Source organism: Setaria viridis, chromosome 3, assembly GCF_005286985.2.
Source record: "Setaria viridis chromosome 3, Setaria_viridis_v4.0, whole genome shotgun sequence".
Taxonomy (NCBI): domain Eukaryota; kingdom Viridiplantae; phylum Streptophyta; class Magnoliopsida; order Poales; family Poaceae; genus Setaria; species Setaria viridis.
The window spans coordinates 11,473,651-11,499,317 of NC_048265.2; the positions used below are offsets into that span (position 1 = coordinate 11,473,651).

The window sequence follows — 25,667 nt, forward strand, 5'->3', positions numbered from 1 at the left end:
GTGATGCGTGACGGAAACGAGATTTCTGCATGTGGCAAGGGGGGAAATGGGAGTACCCATCTGCGGATTGGTTGATTGGGCAAAGCGTCCGTGATTGGTGATGGAAAAGATCTCTCGATTCATGCTGGTAGGCCAGTGTGGCAACCGGTAAATGGGATGACGGTGTGTCTGACTCTGAATATCTGATTAGATTACTCTAAGCTGGGATAGGAAAGGCTTTTTCCTTTATCTCTGCGCGGTTATTGGATGGTAACAGGGCATGAAGGCTGGAGGAGTTTATCCAAGGATCAGGGGGATTCAGTGGCAACGTTCTCAGCATGAGCCATGCAGGGGCGTTAGGACTTCCAAAGGATGAAATAACACTAGATTACACAGGCTAAACTGTAACTAGTCTTCGATTTGCAGTTGCAGCAGAGTAAAAAGTTGTATTTTTATTTATTGAGAGACCAAGTTGAGATGTGCCTTAGTCTATTGGTAATGAGTGATTGACTAGATGATTTGAGGCTTTACCGGTTGAGTCCATATTTCATATGTGCATGATCATGCTAACGACTAATCGGATGTGTTGTGTTGTGTGCGTTGTGGTGTTTGTGTAAATCATATGTTGTGTGTTGTGTCTCTTGTCTTGTGATGTGCAGGTGTAGGATGCGACATGGCGGTCGACGACATGAGGTGAAGGTCAAACAAAATGTTAATGCTGATGTACTAGGGTTGTGAAGGGTGGACACGAGTAGGCTTGGACCGAGGGATTCGAGGAGTCCGGGTGGAGTCATGGGCGATCCACATAGTGCCCGGAAGAGCAAGAGTAAACGAACGGGATAGAGACGGCGTCAGTCGAGTCAAGCGGGATGGAGGCGAGTCGAGTAGGCGGCCCACGAGCTGGAAGCGAAAGACTTGGAGGCATCGAAGGCTTGGTGGAGGCTGGACACGCGTCGACATCGGTGAGTCACGTTATGTGCGGCGTGTAAGAGGGTTTGACCTCAAAACCGGGGATAAGTCACACCTTGAGGGGTGTGCAAGAGAGTTTGACCGGTTTGACCTCGAAATCGGGGGTGACTCACGCCTGCAGGTTGTGCAAGATAGTTTGACCGATTTGGCTTCAAAACCGAGGGGTGAGTCCAGTGCGGCCGGACGGCGTCGAGTTAGAGGACGCGTGGCACCATCACAAAGCTTGCTTCGAGGTGAAGCGAAGTCGTGAAAGCGCCGGTCCGTTCGATGTACCAAAGAAAAGTTGGACGGTTTTACCCCTATATGGGGTATTTGAGTTGATACTTCATGTAAGGGCATTTTGATCATTTGCCAAATGTCTATATATATACGTGGAGAGGGCTGTTGGGCAGACACATCTCTAGGGCTCTTTAGTGGTGGACTTCTCATGTTGTGGTGAGAGTCTTTGGGAGGTGAGAGAGGGAGAGATAAAGGATCTTTAATTTGATCTTTTTGCCATCTTAGTTTTGATTGTGCTCACGAGTAGTTTGTAACCGAACGGGTGGAGTAATACAAAGATCAATTTCGTGCCATCTTGTTCCATCCTTTTTGAATCTAAAATTTATTTTTTTCCTTATTTCCGAAGCTATTTTGGAGGATTTCTCGATCTCGAGTTTGGCTGCGTTTTTGGAAAGGATTCTTGGGAAACTTGGTGATAGAACATATGCAAGAATATATAGTTTTGAATCTAAAATTTATTTTTTTTCCTATTTCCGAAGCTATTTTGGAGAATTTCTCGATCTCGAATTTGGCTGCGTTTTTGGAAAGAATTCTTGGGAAACTTGGTGATAGAACATGTGCAAGAATATATAGGATGATCCCTACGATCACCTCGGAGCAAGCAGTCGGAGCAAGCAGCCGAGGCGGGTGTTGGCTCTCGGCCCAGCGACCAGCCACCAGGCTGGCCAGCAGCTACTCGGGCCAGGTGATGACGAGTAGCAACAGCTGCAGAGTCCCCTGCTCAAGCTCGGCATTTCTCTATCAGGTAAGCAGGTAAGCGACGACCACAACAGGTGAATTTATGTTGAGGGAAATGTCACTTTCATAGTACGTTGACTAATGACAAGGCCATCATTGTGAGTTGTTTAGGGGTGTTTGGATCCTATAGCTAAAGTTAATGATGGACTAAATATGAGTTAATTATAAAACTTACACAGATGGAGGCTAAACGGCGAGACGAATCCATTAAGCCTAATTAATCCATTATTAGCAATTGGTTACTGTAACAGCACATCGTTAAATCATGGACTAATTAGGCTTAATAGATTCGTCTTGCCGTTTAGCCTCCATCTGTGCAATGGGTTTTGTAAATAGTCTATATTTAATACTCCTAATTAGTATTTAAACATTCGATGTAATAGGGACTAAAGTTTAACCCGGGATCCAAACGTCCCGCAGCGGCTTAGAACGATTAATTTCTTTTGATGTGTCACTCTCGATAGTAAACCATTTACTGAATATATCTTGTTCAGTAGTCTTGCTTGCTAATCTTATTTAGTCATTAATTAATTCGAGACAGAGCAATGGTCTAGTAGTGTTTTGGCTTGAATCTCTCGTGCAAGCTTTTCGAAGTTTTGGTTTAGCTTTGCTTCCGCTTTACTTTAAGCATATATAATCGTTCCTAGAGTGAGCTTGTCACTAGTTGACTTGTGTCGTCTTAGCGATCAGACGCAAGATGTATTTATTTAAGGTGGCAATCGGAACATATTAGCAATCAGGACATAGTGGCAATCGGGAACATAGGTCTTATTCTCGGAGAGAATTTTTAAAAGGATCCTATTCACAGTAGGCCGTCCCGGTCCTTCCTTTACTCCAACACCTGGTTCAGCACGGCACGTATGCGGCATGTCAGAACTCATAACCTGCACAAGGATGGGGGTGCACTAGAACTTGCGCCGTCCACCTGAGGCCAAATCCACATCATCTTCTGGTCTTCTCCTTTTCATCTTTTTGTCCCAGGTAGCGTAGTTCCTCGAGCAATACCAGGATGACTTTAGGCAAGGCAAGAATTGCTACCATCAGACATGCCTGCCTTTTGCCTGTCCAATCAAGTACCTCGCGCTTTTTTCGTCCCTTGAAATGAAAAGCAGCCATTGGCCAAATCATCAATACCACTCATTTTTCAGTTTTGCTATTTGCTATAGTACAACTCAAGTGATTTTTTTTCTTTTCTTATTACTATCAACCAGTTTTTGCCCTTATAACTGACTCTGAGGTTTGAGCCAAACCAAATCGAAATCGCGGCAATTTCTTATTTGCCACTGCAAATTTAACAATCACTTATTTGCCATTGATGTCTCAGAGACCTCAGAGACACATAGATCTCCTTGTATCGCTGAAAGTGGCATGCAAATAAAGGATTGGTGTAAATTATAATGCCAACAAAGGAGACGATCGAATTTCTCCAAATTCGGGTGACAAAAACATCGGCCGTAAAACATATTTATGTGGCACGCTACAGACTGCCAACTGCCAAGGTTTGAGTTTTGACTCATGGTTTTGACAAGCGTTTCCTTTTGGTACAAAGTTTCCTGTATGCGTATGGTGATGTGCAATCATATCCATGAAGTAAAAAAGCACGAAGCACATAGAGAGACCAACTTCCTCAGCAGGCACAGGCCGTCCTATAAAAGAGAACTTCCCCAGCAGCCACCAACTACCATGGTACATTGGTACTAGTACTACCTACTGTATCAATCTGTCTGCATTCTTGACAGGAATGAAAAATCTAATCCGCACTGAAATGAAAATTTTAACATGTTTTTCTTTTTAGCCTCCGAATTTGAAGTTGGAGATGCTGCTAGGTCTGAACTCGAATTTTTAGTTTTTCCATAGCAGGGAAACTAACGGGTGTTCCTTTATTCCGACTCGTCAGGGAGAGCAGCCCACCATGACGGTGGACGGCGATGATTGATGCCATGCGTAAGAAGAAGGAAAGAAGGCTGAAGACAATCTGTTCGTGATTCCAAATTCCAGAAACAGCCAAACAAGTTCCTGAAAATTGTCAATCACCAACCGTTGCTGAACAGCTTGAGTTCATATATACTCCCTACGTTCATTGACCCTCCCTACACAAGCACGATGAGGAAAATGGGAGAGGGCCCGACGGCATTAAGCCCATTTTATTTGGATACGGCATGTACGTATGCTCATTATCGCCGTGGCGACCAGCTTCCCCAGCTCCCACCAACTACCAGAGCACATTTTCTTTAGTACTGACGCCCGAAATGAATGTCTTTCTTTAGTACATTTTCCCCAGCTCCCACCAACTACTAGAGCATATTTTTTCAAAGCGACAATGCAGCGCCCTCAACCCCAACGTCGGGATTTTAATTGGGATCTCCTGGGACTGAACCAGCACAACCTAGCTTCCCTAGACTCGGCCTTCTACGAAGACGAAATCAAATATGCCATTCAAAACATGCCGAGTGATAAAGCGCCAGGGTCAGATGGATTCACGGGACTCTTCCTAAAATCATGCTGTGATAACATCAAGAACGATATGATGGCAGCGGTAAATACGTACTACGCCCTCCGCTGCAACAACCTCCAGCTAATCGACACGGCTAATATTATCCTTTTACCGAAAAAAGAGGTAGCAGATTGCATCCAGGATTTCAGGCCCATAAGCCTCATCCATTCTTTCATCAAAATCATCACTAAGGCATTTGCGCTTAGGTTGCAACCACACATGAACTCCATCGTCTCTAAATGCCAGAGTGCTTTCATCAAGAAACGCAGTATACATGACAACTTTATGACGATGCGTAACACAGTGAGGCGGTATCACAGAGGGAGAGTACCTGCCATCTTCATCAAGCTGGACATTGCAAAAGCCTTTGACTCCATTAGGTGGGACTATCTCCTCTCGCTTCTACAATGCCTAGGCTTCCCGACACGCTGGCGTGACTGGATTGCGGCGATTCTCTCCACTTCCTCCGCCCGCGTCCTTCTAAATGGGGTCTCAAACTAGCCTATCACACAGGGCAGGGGGCTACGTTAAGGTGATCCTTTGTCTCCGCTACTCTTCATCATAGCGATTGATCCACTTCAAAGGATTTTGGAGCTGTCAACTAAGTTGGAACTCCTTACCAAACTACATGGCCGGACACCATCATGCCGTATATCAATGTATGCTGACGATGCGGCGATTTTTATTGCACCGAAGGAGGAGGAACTGGATGCACTGGTCAATATCCTGGACGAATCTGGTGAAGTAACAGGGCTCAAAACAAACTTCCACAAATCAACGGTTGTCCCTATCCGCTGTGAGGGAGTACAACTCAATGAAGTTCTGCATAACCTACCTGCCAAGCGCACATTATTCCCTATCAAGTATCTAGGCCTTCCATTGTCCACAAAACACCTAAGGATTGTTGACTTCCAATCTCTAGTGGACAAAGCTATTGGGAAACTTAACAATGACTGTGGCAGGCAGACTCACGCTCGTCAGGTCGTGCTGACTTCTCAACCAGTGTTCCTATTGATGGCCTTGAAGGTGCCTAAAGAAATTAGGAAGAGCATTGATGATAAGAGAAAACAGTTCTTATGGGCGGGAACTGAACGCATCACGGGCGGTAAATGCAAAGTAAACTGGGTGCGATCGGCAAGGCCGAGGAGATGGGGCGGCTTAGGGGTCCTACACCTAGCAAAAATTGCTCGAGCGTTGCGTCTACGGTGGCTTTGGCATGGCTGGATGAACGAGGGTCCGCTCTCGGACCAACGGGATATTCCTTGCTCACAAGCAGACTACAAACTTTTTGCCGCGGCAACCATGATCACAATTGGGGATGGCAAGAAAGCATCCTTCTGGCGCAGCAGTTGGGCACAGGGACAGAGGTCGAGAGACATGGCCCCGAATTTGTTCAATATCTCCAGGACGAAGAATAGGACCCTGCACGATGCTATGACCGATGATGTTTGGATGCTAGACTTAAACCTACTACACCGCGGCTTCTCTGTGACACATTTTGTAGAGTACCACCATCTATGGGTTGCAGTCAACCGGATACAGCTATGCCTAGATCAGCCGGACACCATCGTATGGAAACTTACGGCGGATGGGCAGTATAATTCGCAATCGGCCTACCAATCTCAATTCTTAGGATCAACGACAACTAATTTCGACACCATCATTTGGAAAACATGGGCGTCGCCGAAGTGTAAGTTTTTTAGCTGGCTAGCCGTACAGGATAGAATATGGACAGCGGATCGCCTGGAGAGACGGAGATGGCCTAATCGGCCGCAATGCGCACTATGTAAAACAAGTCAAGAGACTGGACTTCATCTTTTCATAGAGTGCTCTTTTACAAAGACAATATGGGCAGAGATGGGTGCATGGACACGATGCGCTTATATTGACCCAGGCCACTAGGATGGACATGAGTCTCTGCATAGTTGGTGGACGCTTACTTATGCTTCCGCTCTATCCAAGTAAAAGCTGCTTTGGCGTCCGCTCACGTGGCCAACAGGAAAGGACTGCGAAGCTTAATTATTCTCGTCCTATGGGAAATTTGGAATGAAAGGAACATCAGGATTTTTCAAAACAAGGAGCAGACGATACATCGGAAGGTAAATAAGATCAAAGATCAGACGGCTACATGGATTGCGGCAGGTGCTAAGCACCTAGAGTTCATCATTAACACGGTGAGGGATCTGTAGTATCGAGTTTTTTTAGCACTCTTTCATTTTCCCATTTTTGCTTTTTTCCCATTTTTGCTTTGAGATGTGCGTGCATAGTATGTATGGAATTTTTGTACTTCTCCCGTCGGGCATTCTTCTATTTTTTTAATATAGCAGCAGCTCTCCTGCTAGCTTGTTTAAAAGAAATATCTTTCTGATTCTTTCGGGGACAGCGCAGCAGGAACTGAATTGGGGGCATGCCTTTGTTCCCTAGGATGGAACGCATCAGCATTCAGCAGCCACCAAATGCCGTTCAGATGAGAATTTAGACACGTCGCATGTCTGGCCTTGTATTGTTTGTGTGTGTGTGTCTGTGTGTCAACAAGGCATGTGTGCCACAAAATGCTTTTATTTATCCCGTCAAGAAAGAATTTTGAGGATTCGAATTGTATCAAAAGATAAGTTCAAATTACCCCCTGATCTAGTCACCGAGTATAAAAGACAACCCCGAACTCCAATACCAGGAACCTTGTACCATACCCCCACTGGCATTCAAAAGTGGTTTTCACGGTTGTTTTAGCTTATGTGGCAGTAGACTTCACACACTAGATAATCTTTCTCTGCCATCTCAGCAAGAGGCCACCGTCCACAGTCCACCTATCTCTTCTCCCATCCTTCCCTCTCTCCCCGCTCCAGCCGCAGCCCCCTTCTGTTGCTAACGCTGTTCCCGTGTACCCTGCCTTGTGCGCGTGCACCTCCGTGGATCGAATGGAGAAGCTTGGATTGAGGAACATGTGGCCACTGCCAGCCCGCTTGATTTTTCCCAACTGCTTCCGCGGAATCGGCCTGTCCGCCCGTCCGCTGTCGCGGAGGTGGCTGTTCCCTTCAAGACGCGTCGGCGATTCGTCGCCTCAGTTTGCAGTTCGTCGGAGCTCCTCGCTGATTCCGTTGTCCATGACGTTGCTCGTCCTCTAGGCCTCGGCCATGTCTGTCCGCTACGCCGGCGTATCTACGCTTGCCACGCGCACGCTCGTCCGCTCGACCCGTGCGGCTCATCGTTGTCCGCTGGCTGCCATGTTGCTTTTACTCGAGACCTCGAGTCTGTTAAACCGAGCGGTAGCTAAGGAGAGACTGAGAGAGCAAACGCTAGAAAAAGTGGCTGACATGGAGAAAGACTTGGAGGAAAAATAGTAAAACCAGTGAAACGCGGGGTAGAAACCAGTTTAGGGGCTAGTTTGACAGCCCACTTCCCCGGCGGGTTCCCGACCTTTTTCTCGCGGAAGCCCACATGAAAACTTTCCACGCGTAATCCTTCCAACCCATTTGGAAGCCTGCTACGGTGAGTTCTCCAGCCCGAGCGAGTCCAACTATCCGCGCAGAAACGCACCTGACCTACTGAGACATGGCATTTTTCCCCGTCACACCCCCAACTCGACTCCCCTATCACTCAACAAATCGCTGCCACCGCAGTCGCCGCGCGTGGCTGTGCTGCTCTCTCCTCCGCCATCGCGCGCCCCTTGCTGCAATCTCCTCCACCGCCTCCGCATCAGGTAAGTCCTCCTCTGCCAGCCTCTCCCTGCCAATTCCCCCTACCTGTTGTGCATTCAATCCACGTCCAATTCCATGTAGCGCAGTGAAGTTGTGGGTAATTGCTGCTTAGGGGGTTCTATGGATGCTTCCGCTCAGGGGTGGGGTGCGATTCTCAGCTCGTGCTCCCCGGGCGCCGATTGGGGTTTAGAGTTTTGCGCCCATTGAGATGACCTGCATTTCTGTTCCGAGAGCGGTGGCTTCTCAGAATCTCGGAGCCCATGGGCTGCTGCTGCTCTCGCGGGGTTATGTGGAACTGGGGCATCAGGGTCGCAGCTTGTGAAATTTGGGTTCAATTTTGTGAAATGTTGGGAAAAAAGGTAGCTTCTGAAATTGCTGTGCAAAAGCTGAGTAGGTGACAGGGTATGTTGTGCTTTAGCTAAATTTCTGCAGCACATATTAGATCTTAGCAAATGATGTTTTCACCTAGTTGTGAAGTGTTTTGTGCATCTTTACAAATTTCAATCCCCGCAACGTTCTTCTGCATTAGGATTAGTACCAGTAACATTTAACTATTAAGTTCAGAGTATTGCAGGTTAATTCCGCTAAACATTTTTGCTAGGTTTAGCCTGGTTTCTCCACAAAATAGTTTTATCTCAGAAGTTTAGGACAACAGAAAAAGCGATTTGAATCCTAGCATCAAATTTATCAATTGCTGGAAAATAGAAAACATGCTCTTCCAAGTATGTTGGCACTTCACAATGATAAATCATACGAGGACCTATTTTCTATGAGGACCTACGATGATGTGTTTGTTTTCCTATCATTGGACGTGTTCTTTTCTAAAAAAAATATGGTCAAAATAATATCGTGGCTTTCAATTTGTATCTTTCAAATTTCTATGGATGGATAGAACTATATGATTGTGGATGGTACTGTGATTGGTGCATATTTCAATTAGAATAGAAACAGGAAAGGACACAAGCAAAAGACTGCCTTGAACCTGATATCTGCAGCGTGCATTCATTTCCTATTTTTTATTATTAAGTATATGATAAATGCTTAGATCATTGTGCTAATTAAGAATATGATTTATATATACATACACTAGATAATGGGATCTTGGGAGGAGCAAGTTAGGTACTTCTTGTTGGAGGAGGAGGAAGAGGATGATGAGCTATTTTTTGTACTTATTTCTGCCATAATTCCGTACCTACAAGAAGAGAAAATGCCTGTGCAGACATCTTCTCTTCCTGGTGCTAAAAAGGTTAAGGAAATCCTTGAAGGGCACCCGAGTTGGTGTAAAGTTGAGTTCCGAATGGAGCCTGAAATATTTAAAGCCACAACGGACTTTCTTAGAAGAGAGAATTTGCTCCGTGACACACGAGGTGTTGCTATTAAGGAGCAGGTTGGGATGTTCATGTTTATGCTCTCACACAATGCTAGCAACCAAAGGCTATAGAAAGCTTTTCAACATAGCGGCGAGATGATCCATCGGAAAATAACAGAAGTTTTTAAAATAATTCCTGCCTTGACTCATCGATTTGTGACACTTCCAAATTTATTCCAAACTCATATCAAAATCGTGACAGATCCTCCTTTTATGCCCTTCTTTCAGGTCTACATAATCCTTTCCTCAATCTTTTCTTTCCTTGCATGCCAAGTCCTTAATTTGTTTCCTTCTGTGCAGAATTGCATTGGTGCAATCGATGGCACTCATATACCAATCACCATCGCAGAAGACAAGGCCCCTCCCTACAGAAATAGGAAAGGAAGTCTATCACATAATGTTAAGTTAGCCATTTGAACTCTATATAAAATATGCTAAGAAGTAGCTAAGTTATTATTATTAACTAATTATCCTTTTTTATTACATTCAATAGAATCACTCAAGAGTAGCAAAGTTTTGCAAAAAGCCATTTCCCCTCTTTTACCAATTGGAATCACTATATGATGGTGAAGTTCTCTCACTTGCATATCTTAATTTGTTACTTTCAGCAACAAACAATTAATTGGTTCTTTGAAACTTATCTAATTTAAGTTCCAATTGTATCTATGAACATGAAATGTTGCTATAGGAAACCTAAACTTTGCGTCATCTGCACCTGCACCTTTTGCTCCTACTCCTGCACCAACTCCTACTCTCCCTCCTCCAGCTCCTATTGAAAGAAGTAATTCTGAACAAAACCTTCATGGTGATCTCAGTCTCTATGGTACAAATCCTTTTGCCTCCAGTTTTGATGTCCAAGAGACCTCGAGTGCACGTAATGGTTACAATGAAGCTCAATCTGCCTCATCAAATCAAGGTTCAAGGCAGGGAGAAGGCGGAAAAAAGTGTAAGCAAAGTCACATTGGATTTGCTCTTGAGAGATATGTGGAGTAAAAAAGAGCCAAACCAGCAAAACTTTGGAAGCTCTTGAAGAAAAGGCGTGAGGAAGAATTTTCAGTCGAGAAGTGTGTTGATCAAGTGGATGCTATGGTTGAATTAATCAATAAGGAGAAGTCATATGCTTTGGATCTTTTTGAATCTAAGACACTCAGGAAGACATTCATTACAACCAAGAATCCTAATGTTCGATTACGTGGCTAAAGCGAATAATCAGGTATATCTCTTTGAATATGCTCAATGTATGGTTTATGCAAAACTTACTTGTCTGATCATGTCTAACCATGTAAAATTTTGCTTTGTGTGAACCTTCTGCTGCTGACATGGCTAAATTATTTCACTTTTTTTTGGTTAATTGCAGAGCCCTTATGGGAAGCACTACATGATCCGACAGTCAGTTGCCAAGATCCCAAAGGTACTTGTCTATGTGCTTTTGTACCACTGTGTAGCTGGTGATCTTCGGTATTGTCTATGTGCTTTTTCTGGGAAAACAGTATTGCTATATGAGTTGCCCATTGATGTGGCATAGACTGAATAAATAAGTATTAAACATTTTCTACGAAGTCATGTCCTCTTTGTATGGTCTCTAGTGTTAATAATGATTGTTACTGTAACCCCAATGAGAAATAAAGGAATGGATGCCCCTGCCTGACCAGGAAGCAAGCCAATGTAGTCTCTCGGTGGAGAAGATGTCATCATAATGGCTTCTGGAAGTCAGAGATAAGTTTAGAATAAGAAAATTTATGTTTCGAATTCTAAGGGGTGCTACAGATTGATACAATATAAGTTGATGCAATTTTCTACATATTGCTTTAACTAGGTTATTTATTATTTTTTTCTTAACAGGATCTGCCAAGTGCCACCACCAGATCAACAAGCCATGATCGAAGTCATAATGGTTATCTATGGGGTCCTTTGTTTTTGTTTCATCTTTCATGGCTTGTCACTGTTCCATGAACTTGATCTAATGGCAGACTTCAAGGATCACAAGATTAGGCAAACAGGCTTGTGAACAATAGTTAAAGTCATAGTATGTTCTAGTTCAGTTGTACTCATTTCTCATTTTATTTTTTATTATCTATATCTGAATGTGTGGATGGAGATGACCAGACCGTACGAATGCCATAGATTAGCTTCGTTTTATAAGATGGTAGTTGATATAACTTCTGCACGAGTTGGACTCTCGGACTGTATTTTCTTATTGAAATTCTTGTGAGTGTATGAATTTGAGGACTATATTTGGAATATTGGTGTAAATTTTATAGCCTTTAATCTCATATTGTTGATGCAAATTATGCAACGATTTCTCGTGCAACTGATTTGCCTTATCTTTCTTACACCACTTTCATTTTTGTTATTCTTTTGATTTCCATCCTGTTTTTTTGTTTTTTTATTCCCAAAGCCTTTTGTTCGTTATTTTATCAATTTGCACGTGCCTTTCCTTCTCTAGTATTTTGCCTTCCAAACAGCAGAGGGGGAATTATCGCATATGGGGATATCTCCCATGGAGGGGGAGGGGGAGGGGATTCGATTGTACAGGAAAATACTTGTGGAGGATTTTGCCCCCAAAGTTAATATGCCTATGCTACTAAATTAGCCCTAAAATAGGCTAGGGGGCTCATTTGGCAGGTATTGAGAGTTGAGGGGTGCAACATTCGTGGTATTGCAGTTCGGGGATGTCTGTCTGCATCCTGGATAGAAATTAGAAAATGAGAAATCATGTCTGAAATGAAAAATTCAAGCCGGTGAAGTGATTTCAAGAATTGTCAGTTTTGCCAGGGTTGCTGCAATGACAAATTGAGAATTATCAGTTTCCTATCTTTTTCGCCCGGCAAGTTTGAACATGGTGCTATGCCTGAACTCGATGTGACGGAGTGCAGATAGGAAAGGGCTGAACGGATTCTCAGCTGAAGTCCATCTTTCAACTCGTCAAAGAAAGAAGGCCAGCGTGATCGCCAGAGCCGTGCGGCAGAAGATTGTCGAAGGCGATGATTGATCCCATGCGTAGCAAGAAAAGGAAGAAGCCTGAAGAAACATGGTTCATGATTCTAAATTCGAGAAACGGCCAAACAAGTTTCCGAAAATTGCCTTCCATCACCAGTTGGCGAACAGCTTGGGTGACTTCTTGTTGCAGCATACTACGTTTATACAAAAAGTAAAGCCACTGGACAGGTAGGAAAAAAATTTCCCAACTTTCCAGTAGAAATTGAACTGTTTCGCGTAAACTTTTGCGTTCCAGACCTAGAGTTCGTTCATGGAAGGAAGGACAGGAAGCACAGTGCATAATCAAATTCATGAGACCTCTGGCAGTACACCTTCTACTCTACACAAGCAGCACGATTGTAGTAATTCTTTCTGCTAAGTATGGCAATAACCTGGACATGAGACAAGACAAACTCACAAGAGGAGGGGGAAACTAACAGAAGCTGCCGATTCTGAGAGAGCTCCAAACTACCGGTAGACGCCGGCACAGTACAAGATCATGATCAGTGGCGCCTTCCCTTGGGTTTCGCCTTGCCGCCGCCGCTGCCGCCGAAGAGCCTGCAAAAGCCGCACACGCCGACACGCGGCGACGGCGGGTCGAGCGCGGGCGGCACGCGCCCCGTGGTCCTGTACCCGCCGTGCCCGTGCGCGTGTCCCGCCGACCGGCTGCGCTCCACCGCCGCCCGCGGCTCGGCGTCGTCGCCCGCCGGCTTGATCTCGCCCGAGAAGTTCTTGTCGTCCCACACCAGCCCCGACGAGCCCGACCGCCGGAACGTCTCGCTCGACCGCTGCAGCCCCGCCATGCGCGGAAGACGAAGAGCGTCAACCGCCGCCGGTCGCCGGAGAGGAGCTCCCCGCGCGTGATACCGCGTCTGTGGCTGCCGAGGCTAGCTAGGCGACGCGAGCCGGCGTTGGACTTTGGCGAGGCGTGTAGTTATACGGCGGCCAAGCAATCAAATCAACCAGAGGGAACGTACGCACGCACGACGTAGAACGAAGAAGAAGCCGTCGTCGCCGGGGGCGGTTGCGAGCGAATGCGATCAAAAATCTTTATGATGAGAGCGGAGGGAGGGAACCGAAAGCGACGTGGCCGTTTGACCCGAGGAATTAAAATGGCCGTGGTTTCTCGCGATAATGCTACTCTGATCGCTCGCTGACCGGGGGATCCATCCAATCCACCTGCTCCCTCCGTTTCCCTTGTGCGTCCGTTGAGGTTCGCGGGGGAGGCAAAGCGCAAGCGGCGACGCGTTCAAGGAAGCAGAGGATGCCATCCGTGCCCCGCGCGGCGGCCGTTGGATGGGATGCGCGCGGCCGCGGCGGCCGTTGGATGGGATGCGCGCGGCCGCGGCTGCCTGGGCCTGACGGCTTCTTTCTTGCTGGCTCGTCAGCTCGTGTGGGTGTTTCACCAACCGGGCAAGCAAGGCAGCAGCAGCCAGCAGCCAGCCGGGGGGCGGTGGCACGCGTACGATACGACCGGAGCTGGTGGTCCAAGGAGGTGGACCAGCTCCATGGGAAGGAGTACTCCGGTCAGGCATGGATATAAACAAAAAAGTTTGGGCTTTGGTCACGGTCAGACTGACCATTTGGTGTACTCCGGACTCCGGTTACCTACTCCTGACACTTAAACTCGCGAGTCACTCATGGGGAGATCAAAAGCGTACCGCCCATAATACGATGGCGAAGAAATGGCATGAGGCGTACGTCGTGATCGAGCTAGAAGTGTGTAACTGCGTGAATGCTGAACAAGTGAACAGTCGCGCCTGGAGTCGGGACAACCACCTACTGGACCTCACCAACGCCTGGTCCCGTGGCGTACTGGCGTCCCTGGTCCCGGGGTTGGTTCGGCGAGGTCCCCGGGCCTTTCGTTCGTAACTTCGACGCAACCCATCCTATATGATCCACGGGCAAAAACGGTTTCTCAGGTCGATCACGATCATATGGGATTGCACAAGTGCCCTGTTGTCCCACACCACGTCTCTCTCAAGACCACCAACTTGACTGCTAGTCCGAGTCCAAACTCTGAAGTCTGAACTGGTGCTTTGGTAGCATCTCCCCTTTGTGACCCGTCACCTCCCTTCAGAGAAGTCCCAAACGCGCCTATACGACATGTCACGCCCTGTCTGAGTCCGATCACAACTTGCGGCGGCGACAAAGCGTCACCCGCTGTGCTCGCCGTGGACGCTAAAAAGTAGTAAGGAGGCTTGTGAATTGTGATCCAGACGTCTCACGACATTCCACCGTTCCGGTACGTTAGGTCACTGCCTGATGCCATACAGATAAGAAGTTCACGACAGCATGCTCCATGTCCTTGCATCGAACAATTTGTGCACACAAGTTCTTTCCAGTCGACGTCTTGCCTTTGATAAAAAGCTTTGGCGTCACAGAAGCAAGGTGTCAATGACTGGAGCTGGAGCATTTGAACAAAATGGATTGCTACAAGGTTCCTTTTTCAGAATTACATAGCAAAGACGCCCTTATCTTTGCCTGCCCCAGAAACATCGCGTCTTAGCAACAGCACTTCAGGTAGAGAATCTACAGTATACAGACTACAAGCTCAGGCCAGCCATGAAAAGGATTTGAAACCACGCAGCTTTGGCAGAAGGATTAGGAACCCCAGCACCACAAAGCAAAGCCAGACTGTTGGCAGCTTCCACAGCAGCACAGCTCTGAAAGGAGATGGGTATGTACAGTTCCATTGTCTATCCCTTCCTCCATCTTAATGTCTGGCGTTTCACGAAGCATTCGGTAAAGCCACAACAGGCAATATTCATCACCACAACAGGGCGAGAAGATTGGCATCAGCAAGCCCTCCTCCGGCTGCCACCGCTAGGGCTTCTAGGGCTCCTCGGGCTCCCTTGGTTGGAGAAAGGATGCCTGTTCTGGGCCATTGGTGAACTGCTGCCGACAGACCCATGATTCATAAAGCGACGGGGAGAAACATTTCTCATGCCTAGGGTCTCTGCCTCAAGTTGTTTAGCCTCCTCTTGTAACATAGATAGCTGTTCACATGCGAAAGTCAATGTTAGTCGCTTACAAGGCCATACATTGTCACAAGATACAAGCTAGCCTACTCACCCGAAGTTCATTTTCCTTCACGCGATCCTGAAGTACAGTTATAGCTGGACTCAAACTAATGAACAAAATGTGAACCAGGTAAGTTGACATACATTATGGAGTATATTTGGCTAGAATGAGACAAGGAGGCTGTGTTCTCACCAATATTCCATTAGTTTACAGAGAGAAGAGTTGTATGTAGATGTATGGTGAATAGATGTAAGGGGATGAATTTTCCCATCACTGCAAACAGCGTATAACATTAAGCACTGCAGAAAGCATAAGATTTGGTGTAATATTGTCATGAAGGAACTTGAGTTACCAAATATTTTGTTGCATAGCTTGATTATATGCTGTTTGCTCCTCTTCGAAAAGGACTCGTTGCATATCACAGTAAGAGGTCATTGTGGTGTCCAGCTTGAGCAGGTGCCTTGTCGGGAGCACAATAAGTGGCACCTCCTTCCTTACATACTCTGCACCGCTGTTGGCAAAAAAACTGTGTATTAGAAACTAGATGGGTGTATTAAACTGCACTGCCTTTGGTAAATCCATCCATGAATCTTTATCATACACGAAAACCTTAAGACATTTCATCTTGGACTTTTCATACACACTAAACTTGCATACTCTTGATCTCATGTCATATGTTGGCGGTAAGAAATGACATGATCACATGACATTACAACAACAATGTACAGGGAAGAACAAATAGAACAATACTAGGGCACATCCTGTTATTGATATTTTACATATTAACTGGGTTAGTGTGAAAATAGCATCATGGAGTTAATAAGATTACTTCCATGGAAAACACAGCCACTACACAATTATTTTCTATAGAGAGGGAAATTGTGTCAGTAACCATAGTACCATACGCGAAAGAAGATCCTTTCTTTTCTTTTTTGAAAACCAAATGCAAGAGATTCATTGATTCAGAAAACATGAACCCCTAAAAGGAAAACTGGGTATATTTATATTGAGAAGAAGAAAGGCCCCTGAATTGGAGCCTAAGAAAGGGGTAAATCCTGGGTAGGGTATTAGAATTATATGTTTAATTAATGAAACACAAATGGTCAGCCATGTTTGAGCTGAAGAGACTAGAAGTCTAGATGGGGGCATTCTGGCATATATAACAACCTATGAGTTGACTATGTTATCTTCCATTCCAAATAAACAATTTGAACAGTGCAGAGGGTCCTTCGAAAGTCTCAAAAAATAAAGTAGGGTGAAATCTACACTACAGATTGGTACAGCATAAAAAAGTAATCTCGAGAGTGTAAGCTAATACACAACTGTTCAAGATTTCTAATCACTATTAGTGTAGCTGTTCAAGAAACAAAATGGTCTCATAACACATTATTTGGATACCTTATGTCCATATTTGACCGGTGCAAAGCTTCCTGGATGCTTGGGGTCATATCCGAATCATATGGATCCATAGACACTTCTTGTGTGTTATCAGGATTGTACGGAATGACAGCATTTTCTCTGGGCTGATGCTTTGCTGAATGATTTGTGTCAGGATGGGAGTAGAAATCCATATCTGGAGATCTTCCCCAGGCCTATTATAAACAGAAAGATGCTCAGTTAGTTTGCCGATGTACTGTAAGTAAAGTAGGCACATACAAAACTGCATCAATTAACGTCCCTACTGGCTTATACATGAGAACAAACATCATGCATCATTTGAAACGCGTCGATTAAAAATGTTCAACCCCAATGAGCCATTCAATGGGTCAACAAAGATTTAAAAACATAGACCATATATGAGGGTTTCAATTATTATACAGAAACAAGCTTGCTCCACACTTTTCACAGCACAAGGTATTCCATATTCTCACTAGATGATACTTACAAATTAACCTAAGGAACATGAGAAACTGACAGAAGAGGCAATAAAATACCCCAGTTGATTGGGATCAGTGGACAGGCTTGCCCAAAAAAAATTATATTGCAATTGTAACAGGTAGGTGCTACACAGACAAATAATTCACCATATAATCGTGTAGATACCCTACAAATCTACAGGTGGAACGTGAAAGCAGTAAATCATATTTAGAAGATATATGACCGTTGGAAGTATTGAAGTCAGCTTTTCAACTGCAACCCAACAATCCACATCTAAGGTACCTACAGAATATGAACTTTTTTCGAATAGGTAAGATGTGGAATGCTACATATTCGATGTAGCATGGTTATCATTTATCGAGAGACAAAAGAATATGAAATCTGAGTGCTTATCTCTTTCCATTGCAAACCCGTCCATTAAGAAGACGTGGCATTTTAAGTACCTTCAGCGAATCAGAAACTAAAACCTCATAGTTGTAGCCAAACCAAAGACACAATCTAGAATGACCGTCAAAGGCACCAGTTATTAGCAATATACTTCGCTAAATGAAGCAACAAAAAGATTAACCACGGAGGGCATTAACCGCGGAGGGCATTAATTACTCCATCATGTGATGATGACATCTAAACATGCAATTGAAGGCAGAGTACTAAATTTGAACGGATATAAGAACAATTCAATAGTTGAAACATTTTAAGCCTACAATTAGAACTTTCTTAATCAACATGAATATTTCTTGAGTGGTGGCGCCACCCAAGCCCCATATAATGCTTCTTAATAAATTAATCTAACTGAGCCAGCAGACTGAACGGTTCAAGTATAATGCCATCTGCCCAGAGCTTCTGAACGCAAACATGAGGACAACAATCTCACTTAACGGATTAATGTGGGTCAATGTTTAAAGCTGGAACCAACTTCCAGATATAGAAAATACTATAAACAATGGAAAATTAAACATAATGCTCACGATAAACATCGTATATCCAATTCCACAACCAGGTATATATTAATTAACTGCTATGACACACTGTACACTTTTTATTTTAAACATTCTCCTTCTAGTAGGCAAGTATGCAGGGTTGCTTGAATCATGCATAGAATATAGATGTACTTTAAGTCATAAAATTCTGTATTGATGCAAATATCAGCAAAGAAATGTAGCAAATATAAGGGCATCGAGCTAATTCTGTAAATACACGCGGTATCGAACTAAACCTTGCTATTCTTTGAAGCTCTGGAATCCCCTGTGTCCTGTTCGATGCCTTCGAATGCAGAATGTGGGGTAAATGCATTCTCTGATGAACTCCAGGATGAATCAAGGTCGATGACTGGAGCTATAGCAAGAGGAAGGGCAGCACGCTGTTGTCCACCCTGTGACTGAAAGGCAATCACTTGGATTTTTCCAACCTGCAGGTATTCAAAATCCAATTCAGCAAGACTAATGTATGCACATCCAAAAAGGACGTAAACATGCCTTTTAGATTAAGTTTATAAGCATTTGTACCTTTTGAGCATCTTCGCTAAAACAAGAAAATATCAGCCCCACAAAGCCTGTATCCAGCAACTGAAACATTGCTTGGGTACGAACATCTGGAACATAAGTCTCATGGGGATTATATTAAATAAAGTTTTAATGTATTCAAACTGGGCAAGATTGCACAAGAGAATGAAGAGGAAGCCATAAAAGAACATGCACTAGCAAATTCTCAAGACCCCCATAGCCAGTAGCCACCATAAAGAGGTCAAAGAAATTGACCCTCTGCCTTTGAAATGAAGGCATTGTGAGTCACTGTCATCATGAAGCTCTGGAGCAAAGCTACATATCTAAATTTAGCATATTCCTAAACTCAAGCAATCAAAAGCATAGCTACTTAGTACCAATGGCCTCTAGCATACTTGACATCCATTATCAGAAATTGCAAATGGATCAGCTGGTACGTAGTAAGGGTTTGGATCACTCAAAATAGCATAATCACAATAACAACATCGAGAGTAAATTCCTAAAGCATGTATGCAAAGCTACACACATCATTTGACAGCATCACAGCTAATTTATGAGACAAATAAATACCAACATCAAGTCGCCAGGAGCACTTGAGCTCATTGAAGTGCAAGTGCAACCCTAGGCACAAAATGATTCGCCACTAGAGGAAATGCGAAACACTTACCTACATGAGACGGCAGCACAGTGATGTGAGGGTGCGAGTGGTACCATCCGATCACCCTTGTAGTTTTCTTAATGGTGGCCGTCATTCTGTGGGAACAGGAGTTAAGTCCAACCCCCCAAAAGACCAACACTCCACAATCCACACCACATCAGGGAACAAGCTAAAATCTCAAAGGAAAAAAAAACAGAATGGAAGCGAAAAAAAGGATATCTCGGCTTGCGCCGACGCGGCGGCGAGCAGCTCGGGGTTGACCTCGACGCGGTCCTTCTTCCGCTCGCACCTCATCTGCGGCGACGCCCCCCATATGACGGCGGTCGCGCCGCCCTTGCTCGAAGGCTACAGGTAGGCAAGCAAAAGGAACCACGATCCCGTTAGAGGAGAAAACCAAACGATCCAAGCATTCGTGAGAGAGGGAGGGGGAGAACTGAAATGGGTTAGGTTGGGGGGGTGCGACGGACCTCGATGTCGCCGAGGAGGAGGCCCATGACCTCCTCGGTCTCGGTGGTGAGGGCATGGGAGAGGCACGTGAGCCACACCTCCTCGCCGATCTTCACCGAGGTCAGCGACATCTCCGCCGCCGCCGACCGCGGTCGCCGCCGATCGACTGGGGTTTGGGGGCGGCGGTGGACTGGTGGGTGCGGCCGTGCGGGGCTCTTCTGAGCTCGAACCTTTTTCTGTGGGGAACGGCTGCGTCGCGTCGTCGCTGGCGTGGCGTGTGCGGCGTGTTTCGCTGCGGGGTTGGGCCCAGGACACGCTGTCCGGTGTGGTGGGGTCACGGATCCAGCCAGTGCGGCTGAGCCGGGCCCCAGAAATAATCTGATCGAGTTGGGCCGGCCCATCTGAGGTCGCACTGGCTCTGTGCAAACGTTTACTGGGCCTCTGAGAATGGCCCACTCTGAGAGTTAGCATGCCTCATTGGTACATGCACGAAGAAACCTCAAGGAACTCATAGGAAAGTCTCTGTTACTTCCATCCTCTTTGCTACAGAAGAGATAGGGTGAAAAGGAAGGTCCACCGGTTCCAGATCTTCCTGCCGGCGAGCTTCTCGATCCCTTCGCCTCTGCAAGTCTCTTTGGCTTCGGGTGGTTGAGGGGACTGGAGATCTTAGCTGGACGGTGTATATATAGGTTCAGGATAGCTATTAGTCTACAATAAATCTCCCTATGGTCGGCTCCAATGGGGATTTCCTGTTCCTTGTCGCCGGTTCCGATGTCGTCGTCATCTTTCGGCCTTGGTGTGGTGTCGGCGGTAAGGTCTTTTGCTTCCTCATGAGCTTCTCAGCTGTTGTTTCTGTTGTTGGTGATATGATTTTGGTGGTGGCTGTTGTGTTCGTGGTGCTCGACGATGGTGTTTTATGCGTGGGATTAAGCATAGACAGTATTTTCTTTGAGATTTCCTTCTGCGTCGATGTTAGAATCCTCCATGAACTTCTCCCCGCCATGAGGGCCATGATAACATCACCAGTGCTGATCTCATAATCCACGACATGGCTACTGGAGTCTGGAGGAATGTATTCCCAGTAGCTTTATGTAGTTGTTCGGATCTTTTGTCCCTCCAGGACATTTCCGATGATGGTGGTGATGTCTCCGAAAATGGATATGTGAGGTTTTCCTTTACCTGCTCGAGAAATTGGGTTAGGTTACTTTGTTGCTGGTTGTTGTGGGGTCATCGGCGTTGCTTGTGGCGTCGGATTCCATAATCTTGACGAAGTTTTGCCTAAGCATTCAACGATTCAGTGCACATGCCTAAGCATTCAACGATTGAGGTGCACATCTTTTGTGCCGGCTCATGTAGCATTAAAATTGAAAGCTTCTTCGTCGAAGTTGAGGTGGGATTCAGCTTCAAACTACAAACTTGACATTTATTTCGGCGTCGAGTGGTGGCTCCATTCTCCGGCGACGAAGAACACCGGAAGGTTTTTGCAAGGATCAAAATGCAATTTTTGTTTCAATCAAGAATGTCCTTGCAAAGAAGTTGTAAAGAAGTTTGTAAATTGCAACCCGGTTCTTAAAAAAAGAATAAACCTCAAGGAAAACATGAAAAAAATTAAAATAAAGAGACTTCCAGTGGCCAAAGTCAGGTGCTTGTCGGTGGCGCAGCCTGGTGTTTCGGCAACGCATTCCTTCGGGCCCTTGGATTTGAGCTAAAATATATTCAACATAAGGAGACATTTCTGTCAACGGTCAAGATAGTAGCAGATCCAAATTCCAAAGGTTGGGCATCAGAGCCTCAAGTACCTAAACAGACTATGAGCTTCTTCAGAAACTCGATGTGTTGCTCGGTTTAGCACAAGTTCAGTTTGGACTTTGGCTTGTTTCAGAGACTGAAACATCGCGCCATCCAGCTGCCGCCGGGGAAGATCTGCTCATACTGGCAGATGTCTTTAGCCGGTTTTCTTTTTCTTTCTGAATACCGGAATGAGTCTTTTTTCTGAAAGTATATGTTCCATCTCCTTGTCTTGCGACACATAATTACACAGTACCACAATAAGCTACGCTGGGCCAAAAGTCGCCTGTTGCACTACACTAAAATCAACGTTCCCTTGATCTACCAAATTACTTCCAGCTTTCCCGTTCAGCAGATCACTGTTACTCGTTGAGCATTATTGGGCCGGAGATCATTATCCTGTCAACGATTCTAGGCTGAGTCTTTTTTTTAAAAAAACGGCCGGCATTACTGCCCAGCATGTATTGATAGAGGAGCGATCAAAAAACTGTACCGCAAAAGCAAAGGAAAACTAACTAATAGGAAGAAAGAGACGATTCTAGGCTGAGTCGTCCTTGCCTTTCTTCGCGATAAGCTGGTAACGGCAAGCGGCAGTGCAAGAAAGAGATCGTAGCATAGCATGACAGAGAGCAACATAATGGAGATAACAAAACATATACACGCCTCGTATAGTCGTATATAGAGGTGATTTACCAACTTTATTACACCATAATGAAAAACACAAGCTGAGAGACACCTGGCGAGCGCAAAGATCGCCAGCCAGACCACTCCCACCCCGACTCGTTTACAGACAAATACAGCAACGCCAAACTTACAGCACCAAATTCGTCGAAATCATGAAAGGGAAAAACACGGTACATACTGGACCCATGAACAAGCAAGCGGTATCGATCGGGAGGCAAGACGGAAGCGCGAGTGCACGCGCGTCTAGTGATCCCTGGTGATGGTGGAGGAGTCCTTGTTGGTGTTGCCGGTGTCGCCGCCCTGCTTGTTGCCCTCGCCCATCCCCAGCGTGTTCATCACCGCGTCCTTGGCGCCCGCCGCCGCGGTCTTCACCTGATCGGTGGCCTGGAAATAGAGCACAAGAGAAAACACGTCGTGTTCTCAGCACCAGAAATCGAGGAGAATTGCGATGTGCGAGAAATGGGCGGAGACTAACCTGCTGGATGACGCTGCCGGTCTTGTCCTTGCCAGCGACGGCGCTGTCCTTGGCGTACTGCCCGGCCTCGCCGGCCTTCTGCTTGGTGGCCTCGAGGGCCTCGGCGGTCTTCTGCTTGGCAGCCTCAGTGGTCTCGCCGGCCTTCTGCTTGGCGGCCTCGGTGGTCTCGCCGGCCTTCTGCTTGGTGGCCTCGGTGGTCTCGCCGGCCTTGTGCTTGGTGGCCTCCGTGGTCTCGCCGGCCTTGTGCTTGGCCTCGTCGGTCTTCTGGCCCAGGTAGCTGCCGGTGTCGGACGCCTTCTGCTTGGTCGCCTCCTTGGCCTCGTGGCCCTTGCCCGCCGCGTGCCCCGCCGCGCCCGACGCCCGGTCCTTGGCGTGCTGCGCCGTGTCCTTGGTCGCACCCATCGCCTGCCCAGTCTTCTCCTGCAAATCGCATCGTAGTGCAACAAGATCTTAGCATCCTTACTTGCATGATTTTGAGCAGAACTGAACCGCGTGATCGATCAACAGGACAACAGCTGCTAGTGTCACAAGCAAATAGATGGAGTCAATCGAGATGGTCACCTCGGTGCGGGCCTTGGTCTCGCCGGCCTGGTAGCTAGCCTTGTCCTGGTGGGAAGCCATGATCTCTCACTCTTCTCAAACTAAAACACGAACAGATCGATCGCTCAAAGCACTGGGAAACTAAAAGCAGTAGTGAACACTTGGCTACTGACGACGATGCTGAGCTGAAAGCCTGAAAACCTCGACTACCGATGGCAAACGGCCTTGCAGCAGGCCATACTTATAAGCTGCAGCCGCGAGACGCTCCCCGGGACACGTAGCGCGGCGGGGCTCCTACATGACGGCCACGTAGAAAGGACACGCGTTGTGTCACGGTTCCGTACCTTCGCGAAGCCTGCCCATGTTGATGGAGCTGATTCGCGCCCATGGACGTCGGTCATCGATCGGCATGTGCAGCGCGCAAAAGGCCAAGCGGGAGAGATAAAAGAAACCCCGTAAACAACTTTAAACAAGTCGAGTGCGCGCGGCTTGGTGTGCCGGCGGGCGTGCACACGTACCCACCCGGCACCCGATGATGATCACGGTATCATCAGATATGGATATGAAAATGTTCGTGGTGGCGAGGACAAGTTGGATGCGCCTTTCTTTCTTTCTTGGGTAAGTAGGCAGCCGCGATGCCGACGTGAATTTTACACTTGGTGGTGTTGGTGGCGGTGGTGAGCAATGCTCGAGATGCGCTTGGAGTTGTGATGTGTTCACGAAAATGACCGGCGCCGCTAGCTGCCACGCAAAAGGAGGCCGCTCTGGCAGCAACCCAGATAAACAACGCAGAAGACGGGGCGTGCTGGGAAACCCAGCAGTCGAATGACAGGTCAGAAAGTTTTACCGGGGCGCCGGTGATGATCTGACTGGTACACGCAGTACGGCAAAGGCTAGGTGGCGAAATCACCTCATCATATTCTTTTTTCGTGAGGAAGCAAAACAAATTTCGCTTTATAATAAAGCCGGACCGTATGGTCTTTTATCTAAAAGCAAAACAAATTTCTTCTTCACTATAGTGTGCACTGTGCAGGCCTGCAGGCGCCTGCCGTGGAAGAGATCTCGGCCCGATCATTGGACCAGGCCGGCGTACACGCTGTTCTGGGCCATCACTGAAGTCTGATCTGAGGCCTAGCGAGCAACCAGCCCAAAAAATCCTATACAGATTAGGAGGAAACATACGTGCCTTTACGTTTGATATTACACCTCATATCAGCTGTTTGATCTACTACTTCTGGCCTCCCTCCTAATCCGCTCGCACATGCACGACACCGGTCCTCCGCTCTTTTTCCCCCCCGAATTATGACGCTCACATACACGCCCATACTCGTCCCTACGGTTCTACGAAGATACATGCATCTCTACCCTTATGACTTATAAGCACCTCTAATACTAACAACCTATTCTTTTGGTGATTAGAGGTGCTCCAAACAGATTAACAATCCGATTCCCATTATAAAAAATTCTTGGTGATCACCAAAACACACCTCCCTCACACGGCACACCCAAATGAAGGGGATTCATCCCCCTACCCTATTCATGGGTATGAGGTGTTTTGGTAATATGTTGCACCACTAGTTACAAAAACAAAAAAAATTGTTTTTGACTGAAGTCAGCAGGGAGGCCCTACCTATTTTTTTTTATAATTTTTTTTATTCCAGACTTGTTTAATTTGCTCCCACAGGGAGTCGAACCTAGGCATGTTGGATGCTACTAAGGTGCTCTAACCACTATGATAGAGGCTCTTTTGAAAAAAAAAGTTATTGGTGAGGGGGAGAGAAAATATATTGGTGATAGGTGTGACGCTCCACCAACATTTGGTGATGGAATCGACACCGACGACGGGATAGGCTGGTGGGACAGTGGAGCTAAGCCAGAGGAGAACTGGCTGAGCGAGACAACGGTGGGGTAGTAGGAACATGCATGTGAGATAGGAGAAAGGTCACAAGTGATAAGTTATATTGGGTATATACTCTATCCTACGAAGAATGCAATTTTAGTCTTTTTTTTGATATATGAGTGGTTATGTGAAAAATGCTATTACCTCATTTGTTATTCCTATGCAACTAATCAGATTTTCTAAAATTAGAAATTAATTTTAACATGTAAATTAAAACTGGCTAGTTAATTAGGTTGGTAGTTACTGTCCATAGTATTGTATTTTGA

At 46.1% G+C, this 25,667-nt stretch overlaps 3 protein-coding genes and 1 pseudogene across 3 annotated transcripts; 1 reads left to right on the top strand and 3 right to left on the bottom strand.

Annotated features, from left to right (window-relative positions):
* Positions 1–9,250: 9,250 nt before the first annotated feature.
* On the top strand, positions 9,251–11,060 carry LOC117849034 (uncharacterized; annotated as a pseudogene).
* A 1,727-nt stretch (positions 11,061–12,787) lies between these two features.
* Positions 12,788–13,708, bottom strand: LOC117847786 (uncharacterized protein At1g15400). The gene has a single exon (XM_034729074.2). It carries the CDS (start codon positions 13,306–13,308, stop codon positions 13,009–13,011), a length of 300 nt encoding a protein of 99 aa, XP_034584965.1. The 5' UTR covers positions 13,309–13,708; the 3' UTR covers positions 12,788–13,008.
* Positions 13,709–14,897: 1,189 nt separating this feature from the next.
* On the bottom strand, positions 14,898–20,256 carry LOC117849605 (uncharacterized). The gene is made up of 10 exons (XM_072292687.1): positions 20,035–20,256; positions 19,786–19,912; positions 19,577–19,663; positions 18,913–18,998; positions 18,624–18,815; positions 16,928–17,121; positions 15,882–16,040; positions 15,722–15,802; positions 15,581–15,635; positions 14,898–15,504 (listed from the first exon to the last, which is right to left on the bottom strand). The coding sequence occupies exons 1-10, from the start codon at positions 20,143–20,145 to the stop codon at positions 15,304–15,306; spliced, it is 1,293 nt and encodes a 430-aa protein (XP_072148788.1). The 5' UTR covers positions 20,146–20,256; the 3' UTR covers positions 14,898–15,303.
* A 2,190-nt stretch (positions 20,257–22,446) lies between these two features.
* Positions 22,447–23,730, bottom strand: LOC117847822 (late embryogenesis abundant protein, group 3). Its single transcript, XM_034729106.2, has 3 exons — positions 23,523–23,730; positions 22,962–23,381; positions 22,447–22,870 (listed from the first exon to the last, which is right to left on the bottom strand). The coding sequence occupies exons 1-3, from the start codon at positions 23,580–23,582 to the stop codon at positions 22,730–22,732; spliced, it is 621 nt and encodes a 206-aa protein (XP_034584997.1). The 5' UTR covers positions 23,583–23,730; the 3' UTR covers positions 22,447–22,729.
* Between the last annotated feature and the right edge of the window lie 1,937 nt (positions 23,731–25,667).

Coding starts and splice junctions, on each gene's coding strand:
- LOC117847786 (XM_034729074.2), bottom strand. CDS start 13,308: ATGGCGGGGCTGCAGCGGTCGAGCGAGACGTTCCGGCGGTCGGGCTCG.
- LOC117849605 (XM_072292687.1), bottom strand. CDS start 20,145: ATGTCGCTGACCTCGGTGAAGATCGGCGAGGAGGTGTGGCTCACGTGC. Junction 19,664..19,785: donor CGCGTCGGCGCAAGCCGAGA/TATCCTTTTTTT, acceptor CCTGTTCCCACA/GAATGACGGCCACCATTAAG. Junction 18,816..18,912: donor TTAGCGAAGATGCTCAAAAG/GTACAAATGCTT, acceptor GAATACCTGCAG/GTTGGAAAAATCCAAGTGAT.
- LOC117847822 (XM_034729106.2), bottom strand. CDS start 23,582: ATGGCTTCCCACCAGGACAAGGCTAGCTACCAGGCCGGCGAGACCAAG. Junction 23,382..23,522: donor AGACCAAGGCCCGCACCGAG/GTGACCATCTCG, acceptor TGCGATTTGCAG/GAGAAGACTGGGCAGGCGAT. Junction 22,871..22,961: donor CCGGCAGCGTCATCCAGCAG/GTTAGTCTCCGC, acceptor CTCTATTTCCAG/GCCACCGATCAGGTGAAGAC.